This window comes from Prionailurus viverrinus, chromosome B3 (genome assembly GCF_022837055.1).
Source record: "Prionailurus viverrinus isolate Anna chromosome B3, UM_Priviv_1.0, whole genome shotgun sequence".
Classification (NCBI taxonomy): Eukaryota; Metazoa; Chordata; class Mammalia; order Carnivora; family Felidae; genus Prionailurus; species Prionailurus viverrinus.
This window is the reverse complement of record NC_062566.1, coordinates 129,111,686-129,139,528: the sequence shown is the minus strand read 5'-3', so window position 1 is coordinate 129,139,528 and position 27,843 is coordinate 129,111,686. Positions and strand designations below refer to the sequence as shown.

General features: G+C 43.5%; 2 protein-coding genes across 13 annotated transcripts in view; one reads left to right on the top strand and one right to left on the bottom strand.

The window, feature by feature from the left end:
• TDP1 (tyrosyl-DNA phosphodiesterase 1) overlaps positions 1-16,684 on the bottom strand; it is a 92,989-nt gene extending 76,305 nt beyond the window's left edge. For 4 of the 8 annotated variants that reach the window (XR_007153039.1, XM_047863084.1, XM_047863085.1 and 1 more), the window contains exons 1-6: positions 15,944-16,369; positions 9,541-10,112; positions 7,180-7,223; positions 5,943-5,998; positions 4,222-4,318; positions 49-83 (exon numbers count right to left, since the gene is read on the bottom strand). Coding sequence is in view for 7 of the 8 variants with exons in the window: in XM_047863084.1 (XP_047719040.1) it covers positions 49-83; positions 4,222-4,318; positions 5,943-5,998; positions 7,180-7,223; positions 9,541-10,108 (800 nt within the window). In the remaining variant the exon portion in view is untranslated. Of the gene's footprint in view, positions 1-48; positions 84-4,221; positions 4,319-5,942; positions 5,999-7,179; positions 7,224-9,540; positions 10,113-15,943; positions 16,370-16,576 lie in introns of those variants that run through there. The other 4 variants (XM_047863079.1, XM_047863080.1, XM_047863081.1 and 1 more) reach the window with 4 other exon arrangements.
• A 1,115-nt stretch (positions 16,685-17,799) lies between these two features.
• EFCAB11 (EF-hand calcium binding domain 11) overlaps positions 17,800-27,843 on the top strand; it is a 165,993-nt gene continuing 155,949 nt past the window's right edge. For all 5 annotated transcript variants that reach the window (XM_047863086.1, XM_047863087.1, XM_047863090.1 and 2 more), the window contains exons 1-3: positions 17,800-17,990; positions 18,523-18,618; positions 22,864-22,909. In XM_047863086.1, coding sequence (XP_047719042.1) covers positions 17,916-17,990; positions 18,523-18,618; positions 22,864-22,909 — 217 coding nt within the window. In that variant the 5' untranslated portion in view covers positions 17,800-17,915. The remainder of the gene's footprint in view (positions 17,991-18,522; positions 18,619-22,863; positions 22,910-27,843) is intronic.

Here is a 27,843-nt window from a genome sequence, read left to right as displayed (position 1 = left end):
TGCTCTACTAAAATCAATCCCTCCCCATTTCAAAAAAAATGTGCTTACGTGTGGTGTGTTCCAAATGCAATATCCAACTTTGCCTAGGATAAAAAAAAGAAGTTGAGTCACTTTTAATAAACTCAATATCCCTATCTATTGGAAATTAAGTTAGAAAAGATTCAGGACAACTTTGTTTTTACTGCCCTCTAGTGGAAAGGCCCTGGATTGACAATACAACTTTGAATAATCCTATCCAGTGAGGCTCATTAAAGTTAGCCAGAATGATTTTATACATACTGCATTTTAATAAAGTATTTTGAGACAGAGCATGAATGCACAAGAGATGGGGGGAGAGAGGGGGAGGGGGTGGGAGGCGGGGAGAGAGGGGGAGGGAGGGAGGCAGGGAATCCCAAGCAGGTTCCATACTGTCAGCACAGAACCCAACGCAGGGCTTGAACTCATGACCAATGAGATCATGACCTGAGCCCAAATCAGACACTTTCACTGAGCCACCCACCTGCCCTGATACATACCACATTTTTAATTACAATAATCAGAAACAAGAAGCCTGATTTCTTTAGTTGAAAACAAAAAACAAAACAAACAAAAAAACAGGCAAAACAAAACAAACGAGAACCTATGCAAAGTTTTACAATTACATATCTGGTTTATACAGAAATTAAAGTTATCATAGTTTCCAGAGTATATTTAAAAGAACTCATGTGGTAGCAGCACACATTATCATGTTAAAAGTTGTCTTCTATTCGTAACATAGCAAGTGCTGAAAAGAGGTAACAATTTTCCTATTACAAAATGGTACCTTCACAAATAGGGGTATTAAATTTAAATTTAAAATATTTTAACACCCAGTATAGCAAGACCTTAGTTAGGCAGAATATGCCCCGAGATGTAGGCCATGAAAGAGTTAAACAGAAAGGCCCCAACAGTGAGGAATGCAGGTGGGACACAGATTGCATCTTCACAACTTTGCAAGACTTAAATCTCTAAGCCTCATCTTTTAAGACTTTCTTCTCCTCTTTAAAATAAGGATACTGTTAGGGGATTCAGAATTTTAGGAGTAAATGACAATAACATGAAGTGCCTGGAAGAGAGGGCCTGAATGGGAGAAGCACTCTACAAATGGAAGAAAATACTATTAAAATCAAGCCCTCCACCCCAATAGGGCAGATGTGTGGACCTGTTTGCTGGAGGCAGAAATGGGCAACTGGAACACACAAGTGAGTAGGACACAGCCTGTCTTGGGGTTGCTCAGACAGGTGGCCCCGCTCCGTACACTTTTAAACTCCATGTTTAGGGATGCTCACAGACCAGAACCCATTTGTGTGGTCTGCCAAAGATGACAGGGAAAACAATAGGTCTTTAAAATTACAAAATTAGAATGAGGACTGCTTCTCTGTAAACTGATGATTAGCTCAGAAAGAGCAATGGTCGGGAGACTTGGCTTTTGAGTTTAGGTTTGCTGTAAGTTGTTGCCTCTCTGGCAAAATTTCAGTACAAGCACATGGATGATAATTTCAACAGGTAATAGTTAATGGGGCAAATGCACCAAATCCTTGGCTCAACAACCTAGTAAAGAAGACTATTAGCAATCCATCCTAAAGATGAACAAGTTAGGCTTGAAGAGGTTAAGTGATGGACTCCATGACAGTAGGTGGAGAACTGGGATAGAACCCAGGCAATATGACCTTGACCACCATAAGGCCTCAACCTCTGGCCCAGGCCCCACATATGCAAAATGTGAGTATCTGTTGATTCTGTGCCTGGTATGCCTCCATTTCATCAAATGACACTATGTTGCCAAAGAAACAAAATAGCCAAGAATTCATCTTATAGACAAGGTATAACGGTATTTTAACAAGTTATGATGGGGCCACAATCCTACACTTCAGACTAGAGCTGGGTGGGACCTTCTGAACAGCTCTTTGCAAGAGGTAAAGAACACAGTGGGTCGTCATGCCCTCTAGTGGCCGGCCTGGTACACGCCACCAGACGTGCCCCACACCTGAACTTTCGTGATTAGGTACCTCGTATTTGAAAAACTTTCTATGTCCACTGATTTCATCACTGGTTTTTAGGATTCCTTTGTTATTTTCTGTCCACTATTAATCTGATGAGAACTATCCTACTGCAGTTTAACCTGTTCTTGTTTTGGAAGCATAAGCACAACAATGGGATTTTATGCAACTTCGTAGCAGAGGCTTATCTATGTAGAAGGTGAGCCACAAACACGTCGGGTAAAGGAATGCCGGTTTTAAAATTCCAACTGTAGAAAGTACTGTGGGTTATATCACAGGAAAAATCTGAGACAGGTTCCAGATTGATCAGATTGAGATTTCTCACTTTTAATGTTTAAAAATAACCACATATGCACAGGTAACATTTTGTAGTTGAAACATTAAAAGGAATTGGAACTCTTACATTTTATACGGACGGGAGAAAAGACACTGGAAAGAAAATGGGAAAAAAAATAGGTTCTATGTAGTTCACTCTGGTCAGTGCACTCCAAGAGCAGAAATCTTGAGGCAATTTTACCATGGCAGGGAGACAAAGGGGCTTATGGGAGGGTCTTATCACGGCTGTTCACAAACGGACTGATGAGCCTCCTGAATAGCAAAGGTCAACATCACACCAGCCACTTCAGAACCACTATTTCCACAAGAAGGAAATCCTACTATGAAAAATGCTTGCTTCTCTCTCCCCAGTTTGCCTGCTTCTTGCATGAAGTGCTACACGTAATATTCTTTCAGGCATGGCATCAAAAGCAACCAGTTATGATCAAAGTCCAAGACTTACATTATATTTTTACGTACTGGCTGAAAAGCATTAGGACAGAATTAAGGAACTGTATCAAGAACCTGGCCAACTTTTTGGCCTTTTCTGCTTTGCTTTGGTTCCAGCAAACCAAACAGATATACCTGTTACAAGACCACTTAGTGTCCCCTCATTAAGTTTGGATCATTTCCATCACGACTCACACAGCTAGTTTTATAACAGGCTTAATTTGTTCATCTGTCCAGTATAGACCTTGGATGCAATTCAGGTGGAAAATTTGAGAGGACTACAGGTCAACTGTCAGCAGCAGCTAATACCAGTCAGATAAGTCGTCAAAATAAAAAGTTTCAAGTTGCACTCACAGAAAACAACAGCCACTGAATTGCATTCAGATAACCTGGTCAGGTTCGAGGACACTGGCAAACTAGATGCAAACAGGAGTACCAGCAGGTTGGGGAAAGATTGGGATTGTTACAACTAAAGAATGCCTGAACCTGAGAGAAAACTAAGGTACAATGGAGAACTTTAAATACAAACATCAGTCACCTCTGCAAGAAGATTTCTTTTATGTGGCTCCAGAGATGGGAAGTCAGGACCCACGTATAAAAAGTAAAAGGAAATGCTGAGGATTAAATTTTCTGTGTCAACTTGGCTAGGTCACAATACCCACACATTTGGTCACATGTTGCCATGAAGGTATTTTAGAGGAGGTTAACAGCTTTAATATTTTGAAGTCTTTGTGAGAGAGAGACAGAGTGCAAGTGGGGGAGAGGCAGATAGAGAGCGCACGAGAGAGAGAGAGACAGAATCCGAAGCAGGTTCCAGGCTCAGGGCTGTTGGCACAGAGCCCAAAGTGAGGCTCTAACTCACAAACTGCGAGATCATGACCTGACCCAAAGTCAGACACAACTAACTGAGCCACCCAGGCGCCCCTAGATGAGGTTAACATTTAAGTTAATAGACCAAATGCAATAGATTACTCTTTGTTTGGGACCTCAACCAGTCCGTTGAAGGCCTAAGTGAAGGACCAACTCCCTCAAGGCAGAGAGAATTCAGTCTCCAGACTGTCTTTGGACTTAAGCTGTGGCATCTACTTTTCTCAGTCTCCAGCCTGCAGGCTTACCCTTACAAGATTTGGGCTTGCCAGGCCCCACAATCATGCGAGCCAGTTCTTCTAAAATAAGTCTTTCTGCACAAACATACCCTATGGGTTCTGTTCCTCTGGAGAATCTAATACTGAGATACCAGGTCAACATAAAGAAATACCCTTCCAACACAGGGCTACCCACACACAAGACAGGTTATCCCAGGAAGCCTTTAAGCCAAGGCTAGACAAGTATCCGTTGATGATGGAGAAAAGATTCTTGCCCTTAGATGGGTGGACAGACTCAATGTCTACATGTCCTTCTAACAGAGTAAGCATGATTGCAAACAGAAGTAGCTCACCTGGCAGAGGGAAATGTTTTCATAAGGCTTGGCCTGGGCATGTAAGTGAGCCTTGGCTTCTCGTTTATCTCCATGCACAAGCAGGATTGGTTTCTTCCTGAAAGGAGATCAGAAATATTTAGAATACATCTTTTCTAAAGCTGGACTCTTGGCCAGTTAAGGAATGCTAGTTTCCTTACACACGTGTTTCTAGCCTTAGTGGTAGCTGAGTACAGAGCTAACAGAGTACTACTAATGAGTTAATCTTCACTAACCAGTTACCTTTACAATGGGGTCATGTGGCCTGATCCCGAAACTCTGTTGTGACCCAGAGATGTTGTGACTCCAGAAAATTCCTAATTATCATCTTTGGTCCAAAATAACACAGTTTGCTCTGTATTCATGGGTTCAGGCTTAGACAGATTAAAAGATAAACAATTATTGTTATCTCGTATGATGTTCTTTTCTTTCCCTTCCTTTGGACCAAGTCAAAGAGCATTTCCTCATTAGACTTATATTTACTCAACTCCTGTGTACTAGGTACTATCCTAGTCCCGGGAGATACAACAGTGAACAAGCCCAGGCCCACGGCATGATGCAGACTCATTAAGAGGTGGTTATGTTTCAGTGAAACAAGGCATCATCTTGTAACCAAGTGCAGCTCAATGAAATTTAAGTGTTGTGTGGGACTTCTAGGAGGCTGCTCAGAGGGAGCAGAGCTGGGATGTGGCCCTTTTGTCCTTTTTCCTTCCTGCCACTTGGAACACAGACCGGTGACCTGGAGCTCTGGGTGCCATCCTGGACCATGAAGGCATCTGAAGACATGCACCAGGATGGTGGGACAGAAAGACAGAATGGGTGGCTAAGTCCCTGAGAGCCACGGCAGCCCCCAATCCAGACCACGAATGTCTACCATCTAGACTTGTTAGGCTGGAGAAGTTATTTCCTCTCATTTAAGCCACAGTTATTTTTGCTTTTCTGTGACATCAAGCTAAAACTAATTCTTTGTGTCACAGGTCAAATACAAGCTTTTGATGGTCCAAGCCACTTGGGAAATTTCAATAGCATTTTATCTACTATTACTAGAAGTCTCCAGAATCTAATGTCCTAAATGCACCAAGGACTTTGAGGACCCTTACAGTCATTTTCCTGTAGGAAAATTCCTACATTCCTCCATTCCACCTGCTGCTATGGGACTCTGCTAGGTGAATGTCAGAAACAAGACAGGTGGCAGGTCACTGTGTGATGCTATCTTTATTTTGTTTGCACTAACACCAGGCTAAGGAACCGTGAAAAACACTGAAAAATCCATCACTTCCATAATCTGGATAAAGGAAGGTTCTAAGACTCCCTTCATTAGCTCAACTACAGGAATCATCATTTGCAAAGCAAAGATTCTTTGAACACTGCTATGCTAAGTACAGCATGGCATGCTTCCAAGTCTAGAAAGCAGGTCGCAATGATCTTTTCCTTCACACTAATGTCAAAGTTCTCTTATTTAGGTTGGCATTTGTCCTTCTGTGCTTCAGGACACAACAAGACAAATGCAAAAATCTGTATTAGGAATGCATGTGATTAGTTAGAAGAGCTCAATAAATGCTGTTTTCCCTACGTAACTCTGATTTTGTATGCTTAATAGTTTCAAAAGATACTCTAAGATGAACAGCAGTTGCTTGAGAAATGCTAATCTTGTGTTTTAATGTCCCATTACAGTTACGATTTTATCATATTGTGGTACTCACCTGAACTGTGGTGGATACTGTTTTACGAGCCAGTCCACATCAAAGCAGTAGTTAAACTAGGCAGGGAAAGAAAAGGAATGGAGTTATGGGTAATTCAGCCAAGCAATCTGTAATGAGAATAGTTCGGCAACTGAATTGAAGGCAACTCTAGACAAATAAACTCAAAGTATTTACAAACCCAGACATTGATGCTGGAGTACTCAAACCTAAAATACATCTTGAAGGCAATGATACCCGATGCAAGGGATCTGAATCAGTGGAGTAGTGCGTGAGAAAACAGGGTCTGAGGCAAGGATCCTGCATGCTTTGGCAGTATTTGTATTTCTAAATAGTCTTACTACGTATTTTCAACAGCCTCAGATTAATTTAAGTAAAAGGGCTTACAGATTTATCCCTTTTCCCCTAGGTAATTATAAACGAGGCCTTTTACAAAGGAGTATCTCCTTTAAACCTAACTTATGAGCTAGCTTTGTGAATAGGCCTCTGGGACTGGACACTCACTAGGCTTATAACAATTCTATCTTGACTCCAAGTTCTGCACTGAACTTAACTGTGGGGACTCCTCCCCATGCCTTGGTAATCCTTGGCCCTCTACCTGGACATAGCACCTCAGTCTAGCTAAGAGAACACAAATTCACCCCATGTTCCATCTGGAAACTAGGATTTCAGAGGTCAAGCTGAACAGAAACCATTCAGACAGCTTTGCTTTCTTCATGGATGTGACTGGTTTTCTATTTGAGAACCTGGAATCATGAACATAATTCATCAACACAAGGGGACCAGCTCTATAAAGGAGGAACAATCAAACATGCCGAAGTAACTGTAACTTCTACTCCATTCTTTTTGCTAGGTGTAGGAAACCCTTTTCTAAATTGAATCAAACGACTTGGCCTTCACCCACCTACCCAAACCTCCCCAGGAGTTTGGTCCCTGGTCTCCCAGGGACCAGAGTCCCAGGAGATTAACTGTATCCCCAAAAGTCTCTCAGGCTGGAATTTCCAAAGTGACTTCTTGTCCAGTCCTTGTAACCCTTGTATCAGGAGAGCGAGAAGCTCTCCTGATAGAGGCATCCTTGCTCCATGCTGATGGCTGGATACCAAAACTGTGGCTCTTGGTACCAGGCTCCTGGTATATGCCATCTCGGGGACCCTGCACAGGACTGAGATAGGACCTCATATTTTCCCGTAAAGTTCTTTATCCCTTTTCATCCAAAGAAAAAGCTTCACCATAAACTCACCTGAGCTGAAGACAGAAGTGTCCCAAATAGAGGGGATAAAATATCTGAGAAGACAAAATGTTTATGTCTAATAAATGATAAAAATCTGGTAAAAATCACAATTGATTTAGTCATGGACAGTCAAAATTTGGCTGAGAGAACAGTGAACTGAGCAATGACTACAAAACTAGACTTTAATGCTCCCTAAAACTCAAGAGAAAATTTCTGAGCTATTTATTGAGTTTTAACAAAATACAACGTAAAACTAAAACCTCCAACTTCAGAACACAACGACTGGTCAATTCTAGAAATTGCCAATAACGACAATAACGATATGTGTTGTTCTTTCCAGATTCTAGTTTTTATCTCCTTCAATATTCAAGTCCCTCTCTGAGAAACCTCCCAACCCACGACTAGCAAGACCGTCTTCTGCAGCCTGAGAGCACCTACTTCCTCACCTACAACTCCAAGCTCTCATTTCTAGCATTCCAGCTCATCTCTAAGGGGTCCCACCTCAATCTTTCCAACTAGACTTCAAGTAAGATCAAAAAGGTCACTTCTCATGAACTGTACCAGGAGAGGAATTACACGGTCATTACCACCAACTGCCGCATTTGTACAGGACCTATTAGGTGCCAAGTGCTGTTCTTATGTCCATGGCGTTGACAGTGGATTTTGTGGAGGTGGAGTTGGTCATTCCCCTTTTGTGGAGGGGTCATCTCCGCTTAGAAGGCTGTCCATGGCCACAGAGCTAGGAAGGGCCAGTCAGAATCTGAAGCCAAGCTGCTATCTGGCTTCAGCACTTGCACTCTTAACCATCAAACTGCCTGAGGATTAAAAGTAGGCTCATTTATTTGACCCATGCTTATTGAGCCCTTCCTATCTGTCACGTGTCAGCAACATGCTGGGTGGGGTACAAAGATTTCAGCAGTACCCTTAAGGAAGCTACCTTTACAAAAGTGGTATACACAAGGAATGTACTGCAATTTCTTGATGGCATCCCATATTTCGCCCCTCCTCGACTTTGAGAATTTGCTAGAATGCCTCAGAGAACTCAGGAAAGCATGTTACTTACTAGACTACTAGGTTAGTATAAAAGGATACAACTCAGGAACAGCCAGATGAAAGATGCAGAGAGCAAAGTATGGGGCAAGGGGTGTGTCCCGTCCACCTCCATGTGTTCACCAACCTGGAAGCTCTCCAAACCTCTTCACAGGTTTTTTTTAAGATGGTGGCTTCGGGGCGCCTGGGTGGCACAGTCGGTTAAGCGTCCCACTTCAGCCAGGTCACGATCTCGCGGTCCGTGAGTTCAAGCCCCGCGTCAGGCTCTGGGCTGATGGCTCAGAGCCTGGAGCCTGTTTCCGATTCTGTGTCTCCCTCTCTCTCTGCCCCTCCCCCGTTCATGCTCTGTCTCTCTCTGTCCCAAAAATAAATAAAAAATGTAAAAAAAAAAAAAAAAAAAAAGATGGTGGCTTCATTAGACAGGCACGACCGATGAAATCATTGGCCATTAGTGATTAACGCCCGCCAGCCTCTCCCCACTTCCTTGGAGATAAGGGGCAGGACTCAAAGTTCCAACCTTAATGACACAGTGGTTCCCCTTGGCAATCAGTCCTCTATTCTTAGGGCTTTCCAAAAGTCACCTCATTGACCCAGGAGTGATTGAAAGGGGCTTGTTATGAGTAATTGAAGACCCTTCCTTGACCTTTATTACTTTAGAGCTGTTGGAGGAGCCTGGGACAAAAACCAAGTACAACCAGGAACGAAGACCAAATACATACACATCACAACATCACATAGAGACACCCTGGGAAATAAGCAAACCAAGCAAAAACTATCTTTGGATTCAGAACTGCAATCTATTTGCATGCTGGTGTTCTTTTTAATTCTTCACCAGGAACCAAGACCTGGCTTCCAAGCAGTGGTTCTCAGACCTGACTGGGTATTAGAATCCCCTGAAAATCTTCTTAAAAACACATCGCAGGTCCTGCTCCCAGAGTGGGACTCCAGAACCTGGGTGAAGCCCGAATTTGCATTAAGTTTTAGGAGATTCTACCACTGCTCACCCATGGACCAAAGAACTGCTGTCAAGCATTTGCTATTGCATTAAAGTAGTAAGTTTCATCTTTACAAGTTCACACAATATTTAGAATTGTCTAAATATTCCAACTGGATTGAGCAACACCCTGATTTCCTGACCCAAGGAAACAGCTTACAGTCAAACTAATGCATTTGCTTGTCAAAATGCTTTTTTCCCCTGAAAGTAGCTAAGACTGCTAATGAGGGTTCTTGGAGACCATTCTGGGTTACCCTCCTTGTTTTGCCATGGGGGACCCTCTTAAGTGCAGTTTGACAGCTCCTGGACACCCAGCATCCACTTACCCTTGATGTGGAGGGCTCCAGAGTTATCCTTTGGCTCAATGCCCGAGACTCTAGTGAGGTAAAATCGGAAGGGGTTCCCTTTATCCAACATGTCCCAAATGTCTTGGCCTTCCCCTGAAGTTTCATACTCCTCTTCCTCCTCCTCGAGCCTGTGGTGTGCAGGAGGGGTGGGACTTCCAGGTCTTTGGGCAGCACTGTCTTTAGGAGAAGAGATGCCTCTCTCCTCTTTGACCACAATGTTCTTAGCCTGCTTCTGCCGGGTTTCTGGTTGCAGCTCATCATCGCTGCTAGAGAGACACCAACCTAGGTCTTCCTGGGAACCACTCCTTTGCCTTTTGGGAGGTGAAACTTCTGAAATTGAATCTGCGTTGCTGAATTTCACAGGTGATCTTTTCCTTCTATGGGCAGCTTTCCTAGCCTCGGAACAGGTGTATCTTGGCTCATTTGCTGCTCCCTGCCCAGCATGAGGGAGGGAAAAAGTAGAGGGCTTGTCTAGTTTTGGCTTTTCGTCTTCACTTTCATCACTACTGGATATTGTCCATTTTCCATAATCACCTTCCTGAGACATAGTTCTGGAAATAAAAGACAAATACTGTTTTTCCATTCTCTAGGCCACTGACAAACTTGCTCTCAAATTCCATCAGTATGAGTTTCTGCAACATGCACAGCACACTTGACACTTAGATGCTGAACCACATAACTAACATCAGCTGTTTTGCAGGTGTTCAGACACACGTTACCAGATTTTGCTACAGGACTTTGGCAAATAAAGTGACAGCAAAAATCCTACTCACCTTCTCCTTTCAACCCAGACCTTGTCCTTGGAAGCCTGAGGACAAGAGTGGGGGCCAAACTTCAAAAATCAAAATGTTCATTCTTTACCCTGAATCTTTTAAACTGGTGGGTGCTTGAGGTTAAGATAATTTAATGAATTTCAAGAGTAATTCTGACTATTCAAATTTTTGAGGTTAAATTGGAGTTTACAAATTTATCCTTCACCCAAGCATGGAGCCCACAGGACTTTAGCAATTCCTACTCCCCTAAAGCTACTTACCATTATGCTTAACAAAATTCTCAAGACCATGTCAAATGATCAACTCTGTATATACATTATATAGAATTACTACCATGAGGACCCAGCCATCATATTGGCATTGACCTACATCAAACTATTAAAATCTGCAGAGAACTTATGCTGAAGCAAAACACTCCTTTACTCGACCAGAGTCGAATTTCTACTTTTTTTTTTTTTTTAATTTTTTTTTCAACGTTTATTTATTTTTGGGACAGAGAGAGACAGAGCATGAACGGGGGAGGGGCAGAGAGAGAGGGAGACACAGAATCGGAAACAGGCTCCAGGCTCTGAGCCATCAGCCCAGAGCCCGACGCGGGGCTCGAACTCGCGGACCGCGAGATCGTGACCTGGCTGAAGTCGGACGCTTAACCGACTGCGCCACCCAGGCGCCCCTACTTTTTAAAAAATGTTTATTTTGAAAGAGAAAGGGGGAGAGACAGAAAGTGCACACACGTTGGGGAGGGGCAGAGAGGGAGGGAGAATCCCAAGCAGGCTTCGCTGTCAGCATAAAGCCCAACTCCAGGCAGGCTCGATCTCACCAACCATGAGATCATGACCTGAGTCGAAATTAAGAGCCAGATGCTTAACTGACTGAGCCACCCAGGTGTCCCCAATTTCTATTTTAAGAGGAAAACATATGAACTACTTTTGGTCTCGTTACCTACAAAATCTCACCAATTCATGTGTAAAGACCTATCTAAGTACATTTTCCAGATAGCTCAAGGAGAGCTCCTTAGTGGGTTCTTTTAAGAAAAACAAAAAACAAAAAACAAAACCATTCTCATACAAGACCCAAAGGAAAACTGAACCTAAGAGTCTGTGCTCAAATTGTCAACATTTCTCCTTTTAAGAAACTGAGGTCACATATCCAAGTAGAGTACACCAACATGGACTGTAGCACTCTGTTCACAGGACCGCCAGCCCTCCCCCCAAAATCCCCAAAACCTTAATTCTACACCAAAAAATTTGCAAATGAATACACTTTCAGGTTTCAAGCTAAAAAGGTTTAAGTAGGCCCTTAACCAAGGTGGGGCCTGAATCCATGACCCCAAGATCAAGAGTTGAGTGCTCTACCAAATGAGTCAGCCAGGTGGCTATCAAGCTGACATATTTAAGGTACTTATCACCTATCACAATTTCTTTTTAAATTTTTTTTTTTTTTGAGTGCACATGCACTCACATACACATGTGAGCAAGAGAGCAGCACAGAGAAGGGGACAGAGAATCTGAAAAGGATTCAGCACTGATAGGAGAGAGCCCAATGTGGGGTTCAAACCCACGTGAGAACATGACCTGAGCTGAAGTCGATGCTCAACCCAATGAGCCACCCAGGTGCCTCTCATTTTTTCAATTAATGACCAGTTAAGCTAAGTTTCTCCTATAAGTTACCTATTTCTGAGTTGTTTTTAAAGCAGAGTGCATTTGGGGTGCCTGGGTGGCTCAGTCCGGTGAGCGTCTGACTTCGGCTCAGGTCATGATCTCGCAGTCTGAGTTCAAGCCCCACATCGGGCTCTGGGCTGACAGCTCAGAGCCTGGAGCCTGCTTCATATTCTGGGTCTCTCTCTCTGCCCTCTCCCGCTCATGCTGTCTCTCAAAAATAAACAAACACTAAAAAAAAATTAAAAACAAATAAAGCAGAGTGCATTTACACAATGATTTGACCTGTTCTTCAGGGCTCAGGGTACCTATTAATATCGCCTGCCATGGCTGTTTTACAAAGCCCCAGGGACTGTAGACCTCGCTTTGCTCTTGCACTAGTGGCCCTAGACTCAGAGTCTAAGTCTTTTGCTTTCCCAAAGTGTTCTGTCCAGCCAACTTCCACATTGTTAGAACTGAGAATAGGCTTTGCCCCTAAATGGTTTCTAGTCTGCTAAGAGTTAAGAAACCAGGGGCGCCTGGGTGGCTCAGTCGGTTAAGCATCTGACTTTGGCTCAGGTCACGATCTCACAGTTCGTGAGTTCAAGCCCTGCATCGGGCTCTGTGCTGTCAGATGAGAGCCCGGAGCCTGCTTCAGATTCTGTGTCTCCTCTCTCTGCTCCTCCCCCCGCTCATGCTCTGTTTCTTTCTCCTTCAAAAATTAAAAAAAAAGAAAGAAATCAGATAACCAAACTTGTTAGAACTATTCGAGTTAATAGGATCTTAGCCATGTTTTCCTCATGAAAGCTATTTAGACACTTACTACCAAACACATTTAACCAGCTCAGATTTTTAAAAGCTTGTTTTCATTTCTTTTAAACTTTGGTTTCTCTTGTGTTCTAGACTCTTGGAGGCTGCTGGATAGAGGTATTTATGCTCTTACAATTCACCCTGAACTGAAGGAACTTTGAGGGAATGACTGTTGTGCCCAGTTTTGTGACTTTAAAAAATTTAAGAATAGGACCACCTCCTTAGGAAGAACCGTTAGCTCTAGCTTTCAATGAATTCTCAAACAGCAGTAAAGCTAGGCACTTAGTAATAAAATCTTCAATTAAGAGTCCTCAGAGGCTGTTCTTTTTCAATTCCTTCTTATTCTAGAACAGTTTTTAGGTGAGAAAGGGTTCAGCTTCCAGCCTAAGTTGTATGCAGACACCTTAGAGCCTACAACTATTCCTCTCCCAGATGAATTACATCTAAATTAAGTGGAATTTAAGAGTCCAGAGAACTCTGTAGGAGTCGTCCAGATACTCCTCTTTAGGGACCCAGCTATTTTGAATCCTGAGGTGTTCTAGAAAAAGTAGCTAAAACTGCAAACTTCAGGATTATTCTGATCTACTTTTTCTAGAACACGTGGAGGAAGGAGAAAGACCATTCCCCCAAAAGTAGGAGGAGTAGATAAAAAAGTTTTGAAAAAGACATTTCCTAAAGAAAAAAAAGTTTTTATCTGCTGTACACATGGTTTAAGTTTTAAATTGGCTCACACTCAAAAGTAGGAGCTGTTTATGGGGCACCTGTGTGGCTCAGTGGATTGAGCGTCCGACTTCAGCTCAGGTCATGATCTCACAGTCTATGAGTTCGATCCCGCATCAGACTCTGTGCTGACAGCTCAGAACCTGGAGCCTGCTTCGGATTCTGTGTCTACCTCTCTCTCTGCCCCTCCCCCGTTTGTGCTCCATCTCTCTGTCAAAAATAAAATAAACATTTAAAAAAAAATTTTTTTTTAAAGTAGAGCTGTTTAGTCATTAAAGGCAAAACACCTTTGGAATTAAAACACACACACACACACACACACACACACACACACACACACACACACGAAACATAACAAGTCATTACATCCAGCAGGTTACCAAGCTCTTCATGAAATCAAGGTGTTTAGCCTGATGAGGAGGAGTGGTTGAAACTTCAAGATTAGGAATTTACTTTGGAGGACTCGGTCTGGTTCCAGTATCAGAATTTTACTTCTCTGCCACACAGGCATTCTCTGAGCCATTTTTTATCCAGTTATAGTGTTACAAAGATAGAACTCAAGAGGAATCCTTCAATTGTTTATCGTTGGTCTTCCCTGGACAGTGACTGGCACAGGTCTGACATCACAATTCGGGTAAACGGTGTCGCAGAAATGAGACAACTGCAATACAGATGGGCCAATTCTGAGACCCAACATTCACTCGGGTCTGCAAAGAGCAGGGTTTCCCGAAGTGAAGGTGACTGGGACGGACACGAACAACAGTAACATCACGTTATAAAAGTACTTCCCTTGAGGCACATGGGTGGTCCTGTTACCCATCCTACTCTGGACTTCGGCTCAGGTCATCCCACAGTTTGAGAGTTCGAACCCCTGGGCTCTGCATAGACAGTGCAGAGCCTGCCTGGGTTTCTTTCTCTCCCTCTCTGACCCTTCCCCTCTGCTCATGCACGCACGTGCTCGCTCTCAAAAACGAACATTAAATCAAAATAACTCAAACAATAAAGAAGTACCTCCCTTTTCCATTCCTGTCTCTTTGACAGAGTTGTAGTGTTGCAGAAATGCCTCAAGAGACTTTGGGCTCTTCTGCAGGCACCAGGACTTTTTTTTTTTTTTTTTAAACCACAAAGTATCTTCTAACTACATTTCATTTACACCAAAATAAAGCTTAGTTTTAAATATTCACGTGAAATTGTATTCTAATGAACACTTTCAACAACAGTGCTGGTATTACAAGGGAGACAAAAACTGGGGAGGGTGCAGGCAAACGTGTGACCAAAATACTGACGGAAACAGGGCAAACAGCATTAGGCTACATTGCCAAGGAGGATGAAAATCGCACATTCTCCCACCCAATGCTAACTGCGAACACTAGAGATTCTTATGGGGGGTGGGGAGGGCTGTGGACGCAAATGCATACTCCTCTCAAAGCTGCTAGCTCCTCCTCTCCCCCCCGAACCCCACCACACCAGACCCAACTGGGGCATATCTTTTCTGCATTCCAGCAGCTCCTTGCAGAATGTGCAGACCCTCAGGAGAGTATAGGGGTCAGGCTTCTCAACAAAGGCCCTGTGTGGCCACCCCTGGGCAAACATGGACCCCCATCTCAAATCCAGTCATTACTAGGTGGTCAATGTGCAACTGGGCAGGTTACTTTACTGCTGAGACAGTTTCCTCCTCCATAAAGTGTGCATCCATAAAGTGAGTATCATACAGACCTCCCAGAATTCACTCGTACAACAGATCCTTATCGAACAGCTACTATAGGCCAAGCACTGGGAATAACTAGTTAACACAGAAACTCTTTTTGCCCTACAAGGACTAATATTTGGGCGGGGGGGGGGGGGGAGGGGGGGGAAAAGAACCCAGAAAAAACAAGTTGCCTTTCCAGACACTCACAGCATTTTTCAAGTAGCAGAGAATAACAGGGACATAATTACTTTGGAATACTCTCTGGATAAATAACACTTAAGTGAGATCTGGAGCATGAAAAAAACCCAGCGGAACAAAGGTGGTATTCCAAGTAGAGGGAATCCAACTTGACAAAGCCTGGAGGTGGGAACCAAGCTGTAATAGCTCCTAAAGCAGACAAAAGGATTTGGGCAAAGCAGGCAGTAGTTCTGGATGAAGGGAGTGGGGAATTAAATCAAGTGTTAAAGATTCTAGATTTCAGTCTAAAGGGAGAGGGCCCACTGAAATGCTTTGATAAGCAGGGGGAGTACCCTGGTCCAACTTTTTTTTTTTAACATTTATTTTTGAAAGAGATACCAAGGGCAAGCGGGAGAGGGAGAGGGGGAGAGGAGAGGGAGGAGAGAGAAAAGAAAGTATCAGAAGCAGGCTCAAGCTCCGAGCTGGCAGCACAGAGCCCGACGCGGGCAAGATCACGATCCGAGCCGAGGTCGGACGCTTAACCGACTGAGCCACCCAGACGCCCCTCGACTTACCCTTTTAGTACACGACGTTCCCTAATTGGGGGTGAACAATTTGGAGACGAACCCCGGGGTGAGGCGGCAGGGGCGGTGGGGATGCAGTGAAGCGGACTGATTCGGGGGACGCCGCGGCAGTAACGACAGGAGCTACCCCCTCCGTGCGCCGACCTCGGACCAAGCACCCTTCGAAGCGCTCTGCCGGGAATAAACTCCGTTCGCGCTCGCACCAAGCCTCTGCGAAGTCCCGCGACTAACTGTCTTCATGGAGGAGGCAGCCGAGCCCAGGAAAGTTCAGGGCCTGACACAGGGTCAGCGCCCCCACCCGCACCAACATCACCACCTGCGGACACCACCCACCTACCGCGGGGAGAAGCCGAAGTGAGAACCCGAGCGCGGGGACCCTTCACACCCACACTCCCCGCCGGACCCTGCTCTCCGCGGCGCCCAACAGGTTCTCGGATTGAGGAAGCCGAGGCCCGGGAGGGGACGTTCCCCAGGGTCTTGCCCAGCTACCCCCGCTTCTCTCAGATTCCACCTCCCGCCCCGCCGGGCCCAGAATTCCCGGGACCAGAGCAGCCTCCGCACCGCGACCAGGCCGGAAGGGGCAGGGTCTCGCCGGCCCGGCTCCCGCAGCAGTCGAACACGCACCTGAAACTTCCACGGCCCACAGCCACCAAGATCCGCGCCTTCTCAACCGCGGCGCGCGCCTGCGCGCGGTTTAAACCCTCCCGGCCGAGGCTCGCACCTCTTGGCCCTGCCCCTTCCCGTTCCGGGACGCCGGCCGCTGGGTCCTAAAGACCGCCGTGTCCTAAGGGACTACCGGGGCTTCCTGCAGGAAGGGGTGCAAGGGAGCCCTCCCCCCCCCCTCCCGCAGCCTCCAGCTCTCGTCTCACCACTTGACCACTTGTCCTAAAAGGAAGAGAGAGAAAATTAAGTCTTCTCTCTTAATTAACAAAACGCATCCCCTTTACAGTGGTTCTCATAGAGAGCTTCAGGCTGCCTAGAGCTCGAGGCAGGGGGTATTTACTTAAAGGTACAGGATCAGCTGAGGGCTGAGACCTGTGTCCTCGTAGGAGCGGGGGCTCGCTGGGGACGCAAGCTTGTAAAACTTGCTGCAAAGGAAAAGGTTAAATGAGCTCCCATCACACTCAACCGCGAATGCCTGTTTCTTTGAAACAGGTGTGTGTTTAATCTTACTGGTTTGCCAGAACCGAGGTCTGAAACAAACTTTTGCAAAACGGAACACTCCCCATATTCCTTGAATATCACGTTTATGATAACTATTTTCAGAGTTGTTTTTTTTTTCTTCTTTCAAACTAGGCACCGCTCCCAGAGGACTGAGTGAAAAACTCTGTGGAGACGTCCCAAGGACGTGGTTCGTTTACTCAACGTCTGCTTTGTGCCCGGCATCGTGCTAGGTGCGGGTTATTGGGAGGACAAAACAGACATAGTGACTACCCTGGAGGGCTCGACCCCAATGAATAGCCGATCCACACGTGAATCATGGGACTTGTTTCTCTTTGGTTGCTTTTATGCTTTGTTCACATTTTTGTGTTTCCTATAATGCTATAATGTTATCCACAGTGCCTTAGATAAAAATTACCAAAGTTACTTATTGCAAGGTGTGGGGGGCAGAAACATGGAAGGAATCCCGCAAGAGACTTTGAAGCAGGACCTAGGTGAGCGGGATGCCATCCGCGCGCGAGGAGTTAAGGGGGAAAGAATGGCGGAGCCAAGGCTGGGGGCGGGCTCCGGGGCCTCTCTGCCATAGGCTGTTCCAAGGAAACAGGCCTAAAGCCTCTGGCCAATAGGATTGCTGGATCAACGCCAGTGGCTACAAGGTCGTCCAATGGGAGAGGACATTGGGGGTGTCCGGCCAAGTTCGGCTTCCTTAGCTGCGGGGAGCTTGGCCAGAGGTCTGCAGCTGCTGGGTTCTGGCCTCGGAGGTCGCGGGTTCTGCTATCGCGATTCGGTTGTGACGGTCGCGATGTTTTTTTCTGAGGCTGGGGCCCGACCACGGACGTGGGAAGCCAGCCCCTCAGAACACAAGAAGTGGGTGAAAGTAGGTGTCCGGAGAGCTGCTACTCGGATTCTAACTTGACCAAGAACTCTCATTTCCGTCACCTGCCTGGGTCTCACTCTGCTCGGTTGCACTGACAAGGAGTGAACTGGCCTTCTAAAGTGTCATAGTTAATGACTGAGCCTAGAGCTGCAAGGCTTCTCGCTTCCTGTCCAGTGTTCTGGCTATTTCCAAGTTCCTTCTTTTCCCCGCTACGAAGTCTATTAATAATAACCTCTACCCTGTATCTATCTCACCTTCCTAATTCTAGAACAGAATTTTAGGTAGAATTTACCCCAGTGGTTTAAACGAATTAATTTGCGTCAGTCTAGCGATTGATTAAGTCGTTTGCACTTTTGGGGGGTAAATTTTAGCACATTAAGAATTTTGGAAAAGTAAAATTAGAATAATCAAACTCCATTGCCGAACCCTCCTGCTCAGCTGAGTTTTAGATTTTGGAGATCTACATAAACTAGTAATAAAGATAATAGAACAAACGGTTTCCATCTAACTGAAGATATTTAATGTTCTTTAGGTGTTTAAAGCATGCGATGAAGATAACAAAGGCTATCTAAGCAGAGAGGACTTTAAAGTGGCTGTTGTAATGCTGTTTGGGTACAAGCCCACCAAGGTAGAGCTTTCTTCCTATATTTGGGAATGGGTAGACAATACAGTTGGGGTAGTTTGTAAGTAAAGCCCAGTGGCTAGTTTAGGATGTTTATAAGGAAATCACTGCCTTTCAGAGCAATTTCAGAGATATGTCCAGTGCTGACTTTTAAGAACCTAACTCAGGGATGAGAGATGCCTGACTGGTTCAGTCCAGTAAGTGTCCAACTTCCACTCAGGTCACGATCTCGGGGCTGGTGAGTTTGAGCCCCACGTCAGCTCTGTGCTGACAGCTCAGAGCAGAGCCTGGAGCCTGCTTCAGATTCTGTGTCCCTCTCTTGCTCTGCCCTTCCCCGGCTCATGCTCCAACAAACATTAAACAAAAATAAAAAAAATAAAGAACCTAACTCAGGGATGAATTCAAGTTCATGAAACCAACGCACCACTGGTTACTAATAATAAGTACAAGATGCTAGGAAGGTGTCAAGACGGAAGGCTGGGGGAGGGCATTGGTAATAGGAGGAATTCATTTAAATTATAAAACATATATGGTCAAAAAATTCAAACTATCCAGGCAAAGTATGAAGTTGAATATAAAATCTCTTTGCTACCAAAGAGTCCCACACCTCAGGGGTTATCATTTACAATTTTTTATGCATCATTCAAAATTTCCAGCGCATAACATGCTTGGCATTCTATTGAAAAAGTGGATGCATTGTATGCCTGTTTTATTTTGTTTATTTTCACTTAACATAAGAGCACACACCACCATGTTTTACTGTGTTTTTTTTTTAAGTTTATTTATTTTGAGGGAGGGAGAGAGAATACCAAGTAGGCCACTCACCATCATCATGGAGCCCAACACAGGACTCAAACCCACGAACTATTTGATCATGACCTGAGCTGAAGCCAAGAGTCTGACACTTAACCAACTGAGCCACCCAGGCACCCCACACATCACCATGTTTTAAAAAGTAGTTGCATAGTATTCTTTTTAGCCAGTTTCCTGTTTTTGGTCACTTAGATTGCCCCATTATTTTTCATTCCTACAAACGTTGTGATGAGCATCCTTTTATATGGCTATTGTGGATGTATATCTGTGGAATAAATTCCTGGAAGTACAATTGCTAGGTAATTTGAAGTTTTGTTGGATATTATTCTTCAGGAAAGTTTGCCCTCATTCACTAATAATGAGAGTTGAACTGAGCTTCAAGGAACGTCCTGCCTTAGGAGGGCAAATTTCCTGTTCCCCTTTGTCTTTGTGCTGCTCCCTTTGTTACATTCATTCTAAAGATGGATCCCTCTTGTTAAGGTGCTGAACTGAAACTCATCAGAGACAAGATCTTGTCCAGGTTTAAGAAATTCATTTGCAGCCATCAAACAAAGGGCTCTGGAATGCCCTCCCTCGTGCCCTCCTTAAACCAAACAGCTTGGCAATCACTTTGGCCCAGCTGTTCCTCGTGAGCGGGCTCTGCCTGTCAGATTACCAGCCCAGCAAAGCCAGGGACCAGGTGATGTCTCACGTCTCCGTGCTTCATTATGCTTGAATGTATCACCACTTCACGGTAAATAAGTTCTGCTGATACAAATATGTCCCATGAACGGATCAGGTGGGCTCAAGGTGGTTCACCTACTAGCAGATGCTTGGTTACTGAGAAGCCGATCACGGAGCTCGGAGTGGTAGTCAGGGCTGACTCCCAGAAATTGCAGCTCTCCTGTTAACCTGCAGGTATTTCAGCTAGAATTCCAAAGCAGGTCAGCTTAATGGGCCCAGCCTTTGAAGCATTGTATTTAACCTTGCTGGAAAGATAACTGGTTTCATTTTGCTTTGATCACCCTTGAGCCTACTTAATTGGCTTCAACTTTAGACTATAAGTGAGGAATTGAATGACAAGTACAGTGATGCGCTCACATACATATATATGTACAGTTCATGAGATTTAACAGATTTTTACTTGTATTTTCATGCCTGGTTGAGGTTTGGTGGTTTTGTTGTTTTGTTTTGTTTTTAAGAGTACTTGAGAAGGTGGGAGAAGGATAGGGGGAAGGAGAGAGAGAAATTCAAGCAGGGTCCATACCCAGGGTGGAGCACAACAGGGGGCTCAAACTCAGGACTCTTATATCATGACCTGAGCCGAAATCAAGAGATGGACACTCAACCCACTGAGCCACCCAGGTGCCCCTTGGCTTTTATTTTTTAAATGTCTTTTGACTGCAAATGACTAAGCAGTAAAGTGATAGCAAGTCACCGGTACACCTGTCAGTCGTTTGTATGTGTCAATCATTTTGTTAAATGACAATGTACACCCTCTGTGAAATGTAGCAGATTTTTACTTTTATAGTGGGTTGAGGTTTGGGGTTTAATTTTATTTAATTTTAAAGATCTTATTTTTAAGTAATCCCTACATCCGACATTGGGCTTGAACTCACAACCTTGAGATCAAGAGCCGTACACTCCTGACTGAGCCAGCTAGGCACCCCTAGGGTTTTATTTTTGAATATTGCTTTTGAGCAAATGAAATATTTATTGAATGCATGGAATGTAATAAATCATTTATATACTCACGCAGTTGTTTACACAATGAAATCTATTAAGTGTTCCTGTTTAATAAAATGAACACTTGCTAGTTGCTGGAGATATAAAGACGAATAAAATATAGTCCCTGTTGTGAAGCAGTTCACGGTTTAGTGTAGAGAGACTTATAAAACTCTGTGATAAATACTGAGATGGAGAAGAACAGAAAGAACCCAAAGTGAAAGGGACAAGGAAGAGGGTCTTGAAATCCTAGTGTAAAGTAGGAGTCTAGCAGTCACTTAGACTGGAAGAGCTAGCTAGACTCTTCTGATATGAGGTGTCCAGAAGCACTTTGTGATGTTGGGAGATGATCTGCCCTGATGACTTGATGTGGTTGGTGGTTAAGAGAGGGGTGTGAAACCAGGACTATAGCAATAGTGATGCCACCAAGTAGGAAAATTAAGGAGTAGGCTTAGAGGAAAGTCAATGACTTCAGTTTGGGGCACATTAAGTTTGAGGAGGCTCTGAGCATCCTAAGTGAATTCACTCATTAAATATTATGCTGGTGTTGAGGTTATGGTGGTAAAGATCGGCTCTCAGATTGTGCCACCGCTTGTAAATGTAGGAGTCTGGAACTGGGTGAGGAATTGAGAGGTAAGGGCTGGAGACAGTTTGTGGACTCCTCAGTTTACAGGTGCTAGATCATGAGCCTCGGTGGCATTGCCCCAAAACGGTGTTACACAGCGTGAAAGGCAGTGGACCACTGGGGGTACCGACAGTAAGGGTAGGCAGGGGCAGGAGGAACCAGGAAAGTGCAGGGCATGGAATCCAGGGTAGAGAAACTATGTCAGGTATTGCCAACTTTCTCATTCCATAATGTTTATAACGCCCTTGTAACAGTAAAGGGAAGTGCTTATATTTTAATATATAGCGAAAGCAGTTGCCTGACACTTATATAGGGTATGTTCTGAAACATGTTTAAAAAGCCATAGGAAAAGAAAAATGCAGACTAGGCCAAATGTTAATACTGGTTCTCATTGGACGGCTGTTTTTAAAAATGTTCTTCATAAAAAAAATGAATAAATAAAATTAAAAAAAATGTTCTTCATGATCTTATATATTTTTTGTGTTTTCTACATATTACTTTCATAATCAGGAAAAAAGAGGTAAAAAACAAAGCCATAGAGCTCATTGCAACAATTGCTTGTATTTGTCTAAAATTGAAAAGTTACCTTTTAGGTCATGTGACAGCCAAGTTGATGGTATGTGCTTAAACTATGTTGGTCAATGGAATAGTATTGGGGCCATTAGGGTCTGTAGCAGATTAGCATATTGTGTCATATAGGTATATAGATATTTCTTGCTTTAATGCCACTTAATTTTTTATTGATTTTTTTCAAAGATTTTTTTTTTAAATACCAGTTCATTAACATAGAGTGTAACATTAGTTTCAAGTGTAGTTGAATCACCATATAGTGATTCAACACTTGCCTACAACACCCAGTGCTCATCACAAGTGCCCTCCTTAATCCCCAATCACCTGTTTCACCCATACCCCCCCCCCCAACCCTAGCTACAGATGGAAGAATAAAATGACTATTACAGCTGTCTTGTCCTGTGATATTAGTTGTCTGCTGGACTCAACACAGTTTGTTTCTCATAAAATATAATCCTTCTCTACACCTCAGGAATTAAGAACTCCCACTGTGAAAACATTTGATGAAATTATATGTGCTTTTCTTTCTTCTTTTCTAGATAGAAGCTGATTCTGTGATGTCTTCAGTAAATCCAAACACTTCTGGTAATATGAAAGTTAATACTAATTTTTAGACTTCATAAAATCAAAATTAAGAACAAAAATAGAGACTATAAAGCACATCTTTGTCTTGTTCTGTTTCAAAGAAAGATTTTGGTTCTTTAATGTATTCATAAGTGTAATAGGATGTTTATTGTAGGGAAGTTTGAAACCATTGAAAAGCATAAAGAAAAAAATGTTGCTTGTAATGTGAACATCCCAACTGTTGATCAGTATTTTCTGACTTAGATGAGCAGAAGTGGCACTTTACTGAAATGGAAAGACTTGGGGAGAAGGTTTGGGGTTGGGGGAGAGCCAGAGTTCACGTCTGAAAATGCTACGTTTGAGAAATTTCAGTCTGTGATATCCGGGCATTCAGGCTGCGTGAATACGGAATTCAGAGGAAAGCTGTGGGCTGGAGAAATAAATTTGGGAGCCGTTCGCATGTAGATGGTGTTTGAAGCCCTGGGGATGGATGAGATGACCTAGCAAGACAGAGTGGAAGGAGAACCTTCAGGAACCGCAATCATTTGAAGTCAGGGAGAGAGTTAGGAAATGGCAGAGGAAGTTAGAGGCGGGGAGGGGCGGGAGGAAAGTCAAAGGTATCTGATCCCAAACAAGGAGAAGGGGATTATTTCCAGGAAGAGGGTGTGGTCAACACCTTGGAAAGGTCAGGTAGGTAGTAACTGAAGTGTCCCTTGGGGTTGGCGACCTGCAAGACGGGTTTCGGTACCTGGTGACGGCAGAGGCCAGGCTGGAGTGGTCAAAGGCAAACGAAACCTTGAGAAAGTGTGACAGTGTAAGTAGAAGTCTTTCAGTAAGTCCAGAGTGCCTGGGGATCAGGAGTGGTTTTTTCGTTTTTGGTTTTTGTTTTTTTGCACATGAAGATGTTTCTGAGCTTAGCAGAACGCTCTAATGAAGAGGGAAAAGGAAGATGAGACAGACAGGAGTACCTGTTGTTTTGGAGATAGGGGCCAGAACATGTTGGATTGGCTTTTTAAAAATTACCTTTTTGGGGAAATAATCTAGCGCTTACAAAAAACTGCAAAATAAAAATAACACCGAGAGCTGTATACTCTTTACCTCGATGCACTTACTGTTGACATTTTAACCCTTTGGCCCTTTCTACCACTATGCCCTCCTCTCACTGCTCTGAACCTAAAACCACAGCACGCTTACCGTAAACTTAGACCGATATTGTATTTTTGTCTCATTTACTGTTTATATTCCAGTACTGTCATTTGATCTGATAGTGTTCTTAAACACATCATCCCTCATCTAATACAGGAATTAGTCTTGGGTGCCATGTCTCTTTAGACTCCTTTCATCTGGAACATTTCTGTAGACTTTTTTTTTTTCTTGGCTTTTTATAACATGGAAATTTTGAGGAACTAGTCCAGCCCTCACTATTGGTTTTTTTTTTCAATATATGAAGTTTATTGTCAAATTGGTTTCCATACAATACCCAGTGCTCACCCCAAATGGTGCCCTCCTCAATACCCATCACCCACCTTCCCCTCCCTCCTACCCCCCCATCAGCCTTCAGTTTGTTCTCAGTTTTTAAGAGTCTCTTATGCTTTGGCTCCTTCCCACTCTAACCTCTTTTTTTTTTTTTCCTTCCCCTCCCCCATGGGTTTCTGTTAAGTTTCTCAGGATCCACATAAGAGTGAACCATATGGTATCTGTCTTTCTCTGTATGGCTTATTTCACTTAGCATCACACTCCAGTTCTATCTACGTTGCTACAAAGGGCCATATTTCATGCTTTCTCATTGCCACGTAGTACTCCATTGTGTATATAAACCACAATTTCTTTATCCATTCATCAGTTGATGGACATTTAGGCTTTTTCCACAATTTGGCTATTGTTGAGAGTGCTGCTATAAACATTGGGGTACAAGTGCCCCTCTGCATCAGTACTCCTGTATCCCTTGGGTAAATTCCTAGCAGTGCTATTGCTGGGTCATAGGGTAGGTCTATTTTTAATTTTTTGAGGAACCTCCACAGTATTTTCCAGAGTGGCTGCACCAGTTTGCATTCCCACCAACGGTGCAAGAGGGTTCCCGTGTCTCCACATCCTCTCCAGCATCTATAGTCTCCTGATTTGTTCATTTTGGCCACTCTGGCGTGAGGTGCAATCTGAGTGTGGTTTTGATTTGTATTTCCCTGATGAGGAGCAACGCTGAACATCTTTTCATGTGCCTGTTGGCCATCTGGATGTCTTCTTTAGAGAAGTGTCTCTTCATGTTTTCTGCCCATTTCTTCACTGGGTTATTTGTTTTTCGGGTGTGGAGTCTGGTGAGCTCTTTATAGATTTTGGATACTAGCCCTTTGTCTGATATGTCATTTGCAAATATCTTTTCCCATTCCGTTGGTTGCCTTTTAGTTTTGTTGGTTGTTTCCTTTGCTGTGCAGAAGCTTTTTATCTTCATGAGGTCCCAGTAGTTCATTTTTGCTTTTAATTCCCTTGCCTTTGGATGTGTCAAGTAAGAAATTGCTACAGCTGAGGTCAGAGAGGTCTTTTCCTGCTTTCTCCTCTAGGGTTTTGATGGTTTCCTGTCTCACATTCAGGTCCTTTATCCATTTTGAGTTTATTTTTGTGAATGGTGTGAGAAAGTGGTCTAGTTTCAACCTTCTGCATGTTGCTGTCCAGTTCTTCCAGCACCATTTGTTAAAGAGACTGTCTTTTTTCCATTGGATGTTCTTTCCTGCTTTGTCAAAGATGAGTTGGCCATACGTTTGTGGGTCTAGTTCTGGGGTTTCTATTCTATTCCATTGGTCTATGTGTCTGTTTTTGTGCCAATACCATGCTGTCTTGATGATGACAGCTTTGTAGTAGAGGCTAAAGTCTGGGATTGTGATGCCTCCTGCTTTGGTCTTCTTCAAAATTACTTTGACTATTCGGGGCCTTTTGTGGTTCCATATGAATTTTAGGATTGCTTGTTCTAGTTTCAAGAAGAATGCTGGTGCAATTTTGATTGAGATTGCATTGAATGTGTAGCTTTGGGTAGTATTGACATTTTCACAATATTTTTTCTTCCAGTCCATGAGCACGGAATGTTTTTCCATTTCTTTATATCTTCTTCAATTTCCTTCATAACCTTTCTATACTTTTCAGCATACAGATCTTGTACATCTTTGGTTAGATTTATTCCTAGGTATTTTATGCTTCTTGGTGCAATTGTGAATGGGATCAGTTACTTTATTTGTCTTTCTGTTGCTTCATTATTAGTGTATAAGGATGCAACTGATTTCTGTACATTGATTTTGTGTCCTGCAACTTTGCTAAATTCATGTATCAGTTCTAGCAGACTTCTGGTGGAGTCTATTGGATTTTCCATGTATAATATCATGTCATCTGCAAAATGAAAGCTTGACTTCATCTTTGCCAATTTTGATGCCTTTGGTTTCGTTTTGTTGTCTGATTGCTGATTCTAGACCTTCCAACACTATGTTAAACGACAGCGGTGAGAGTGGACATCCCTTTCGTGTTCCTGATCTCAGGGAAAAAGCTCTCAGTTTTTCCCCATTGAGGATGATGTTAGCTGTGGGCTTTTCATAAATGGCTTTTATGATCTTTAAGTATGTTCCTTCTATCCCGACTTTCTCAAGGGTTTTTATTAAGAAAGGTTGCTGAATTTTGTCAAAGGCCTTGACTATTAGTTTTTTAAGAATGGTCCTTGTTTTGTGTTTGCCTGATGTTGGGGTTAAGCATTCTGAGCCAGAATACCGTTTAGGTGGCCTGTCCCTTGTTGGGGGCCACGTCTGGAGGCCCACAATGACCATCTGTCTCTCATAGATGGTATTAATTTTTGCCACTAGGGAAGACATTGTCCAGTTTCTCCAATGTATTCTGTTTATCTTTTCTTCCCTTGCAACTAACAAGCGGTGTGTGGAGAGACACATTGAAGACTTGCAAATATTTTCCTTCTCATCAAAATTTGCCCCTAGATTTGGTAACTGTTCATGATTCTCGTCTGACCCAGTTTTTGTCATAACAGTTGCAAAATAAGGATTTTCTAATCCTAGTGCTTCAGTTAAACCTTGGCTATAAGCAGGAGACCTCCCTTTTTCTTGATCAATCCATCTGTTTATGATCAGCACAGACTCATGAATTGCATGTTTTTTAATGATTTATACTCCATTAATTATCATTAATTATTTTAGTTTTCACCTTGTCACAGACTTGGGCATTGAATGCCTCCTCAAGTTGGCTCCTGTGTCCTTTTGACCGGTTTGGCTTTTTCTTTCTTTTAACAGATCTTTTTATTTATAAATGGTAGATTTACAAAAGAGTTTCTTGGATTCGTTTTTTGTATGCAAGGTTCAGTACCCCATATGGACCGTGACTCTTAGAACAATATTATTGCTAGGAGAACGTGTTTTTGACAAACTCCCTAACTTGATGGAATTTCCCTTTTAATTTCACGTAAAAATTTTTGCACACTCAAAATGCTCAAATATTGTGTCCGTAATGTTCAATTCATTATAACTTCTTTTTTTAAAAGGAGTTTATTTATTTATTTTGAGAGAGAGAGAGAATGAGGGCACGAGTGAGCAGGGGAGGGGCAAAGAGAGAGGGAGAGAATCACAAGCAGGCTCCACACCTAGCCCAGTTCAGAGCCTGGCTTGGGGGTCGATCCCACAACCGTGAGACTATGACCTGAACCAGAATCAAAAGTCAGATGCTCAACTGACTGAGCCACCCAGGCGCCCCAGTTGTAACTTTTTTTTTTAACATTTATTTATTTTTGAGAGACAGAGACAGAGCACGAGTGGGGGAGGGGCAGAGAGAGAGAGAGAGAGAGAGAGAGAGAGAGAGGCACAGAATCTAAAGCAGGCTTCAGGCTCTGAGCTGTCAGCACAGAGCGCAATGCGGGGCTTGAACTCATGAACTGTGAGATCATGACCTGAGATGAAGTCGGATGCTTAACTGACTTA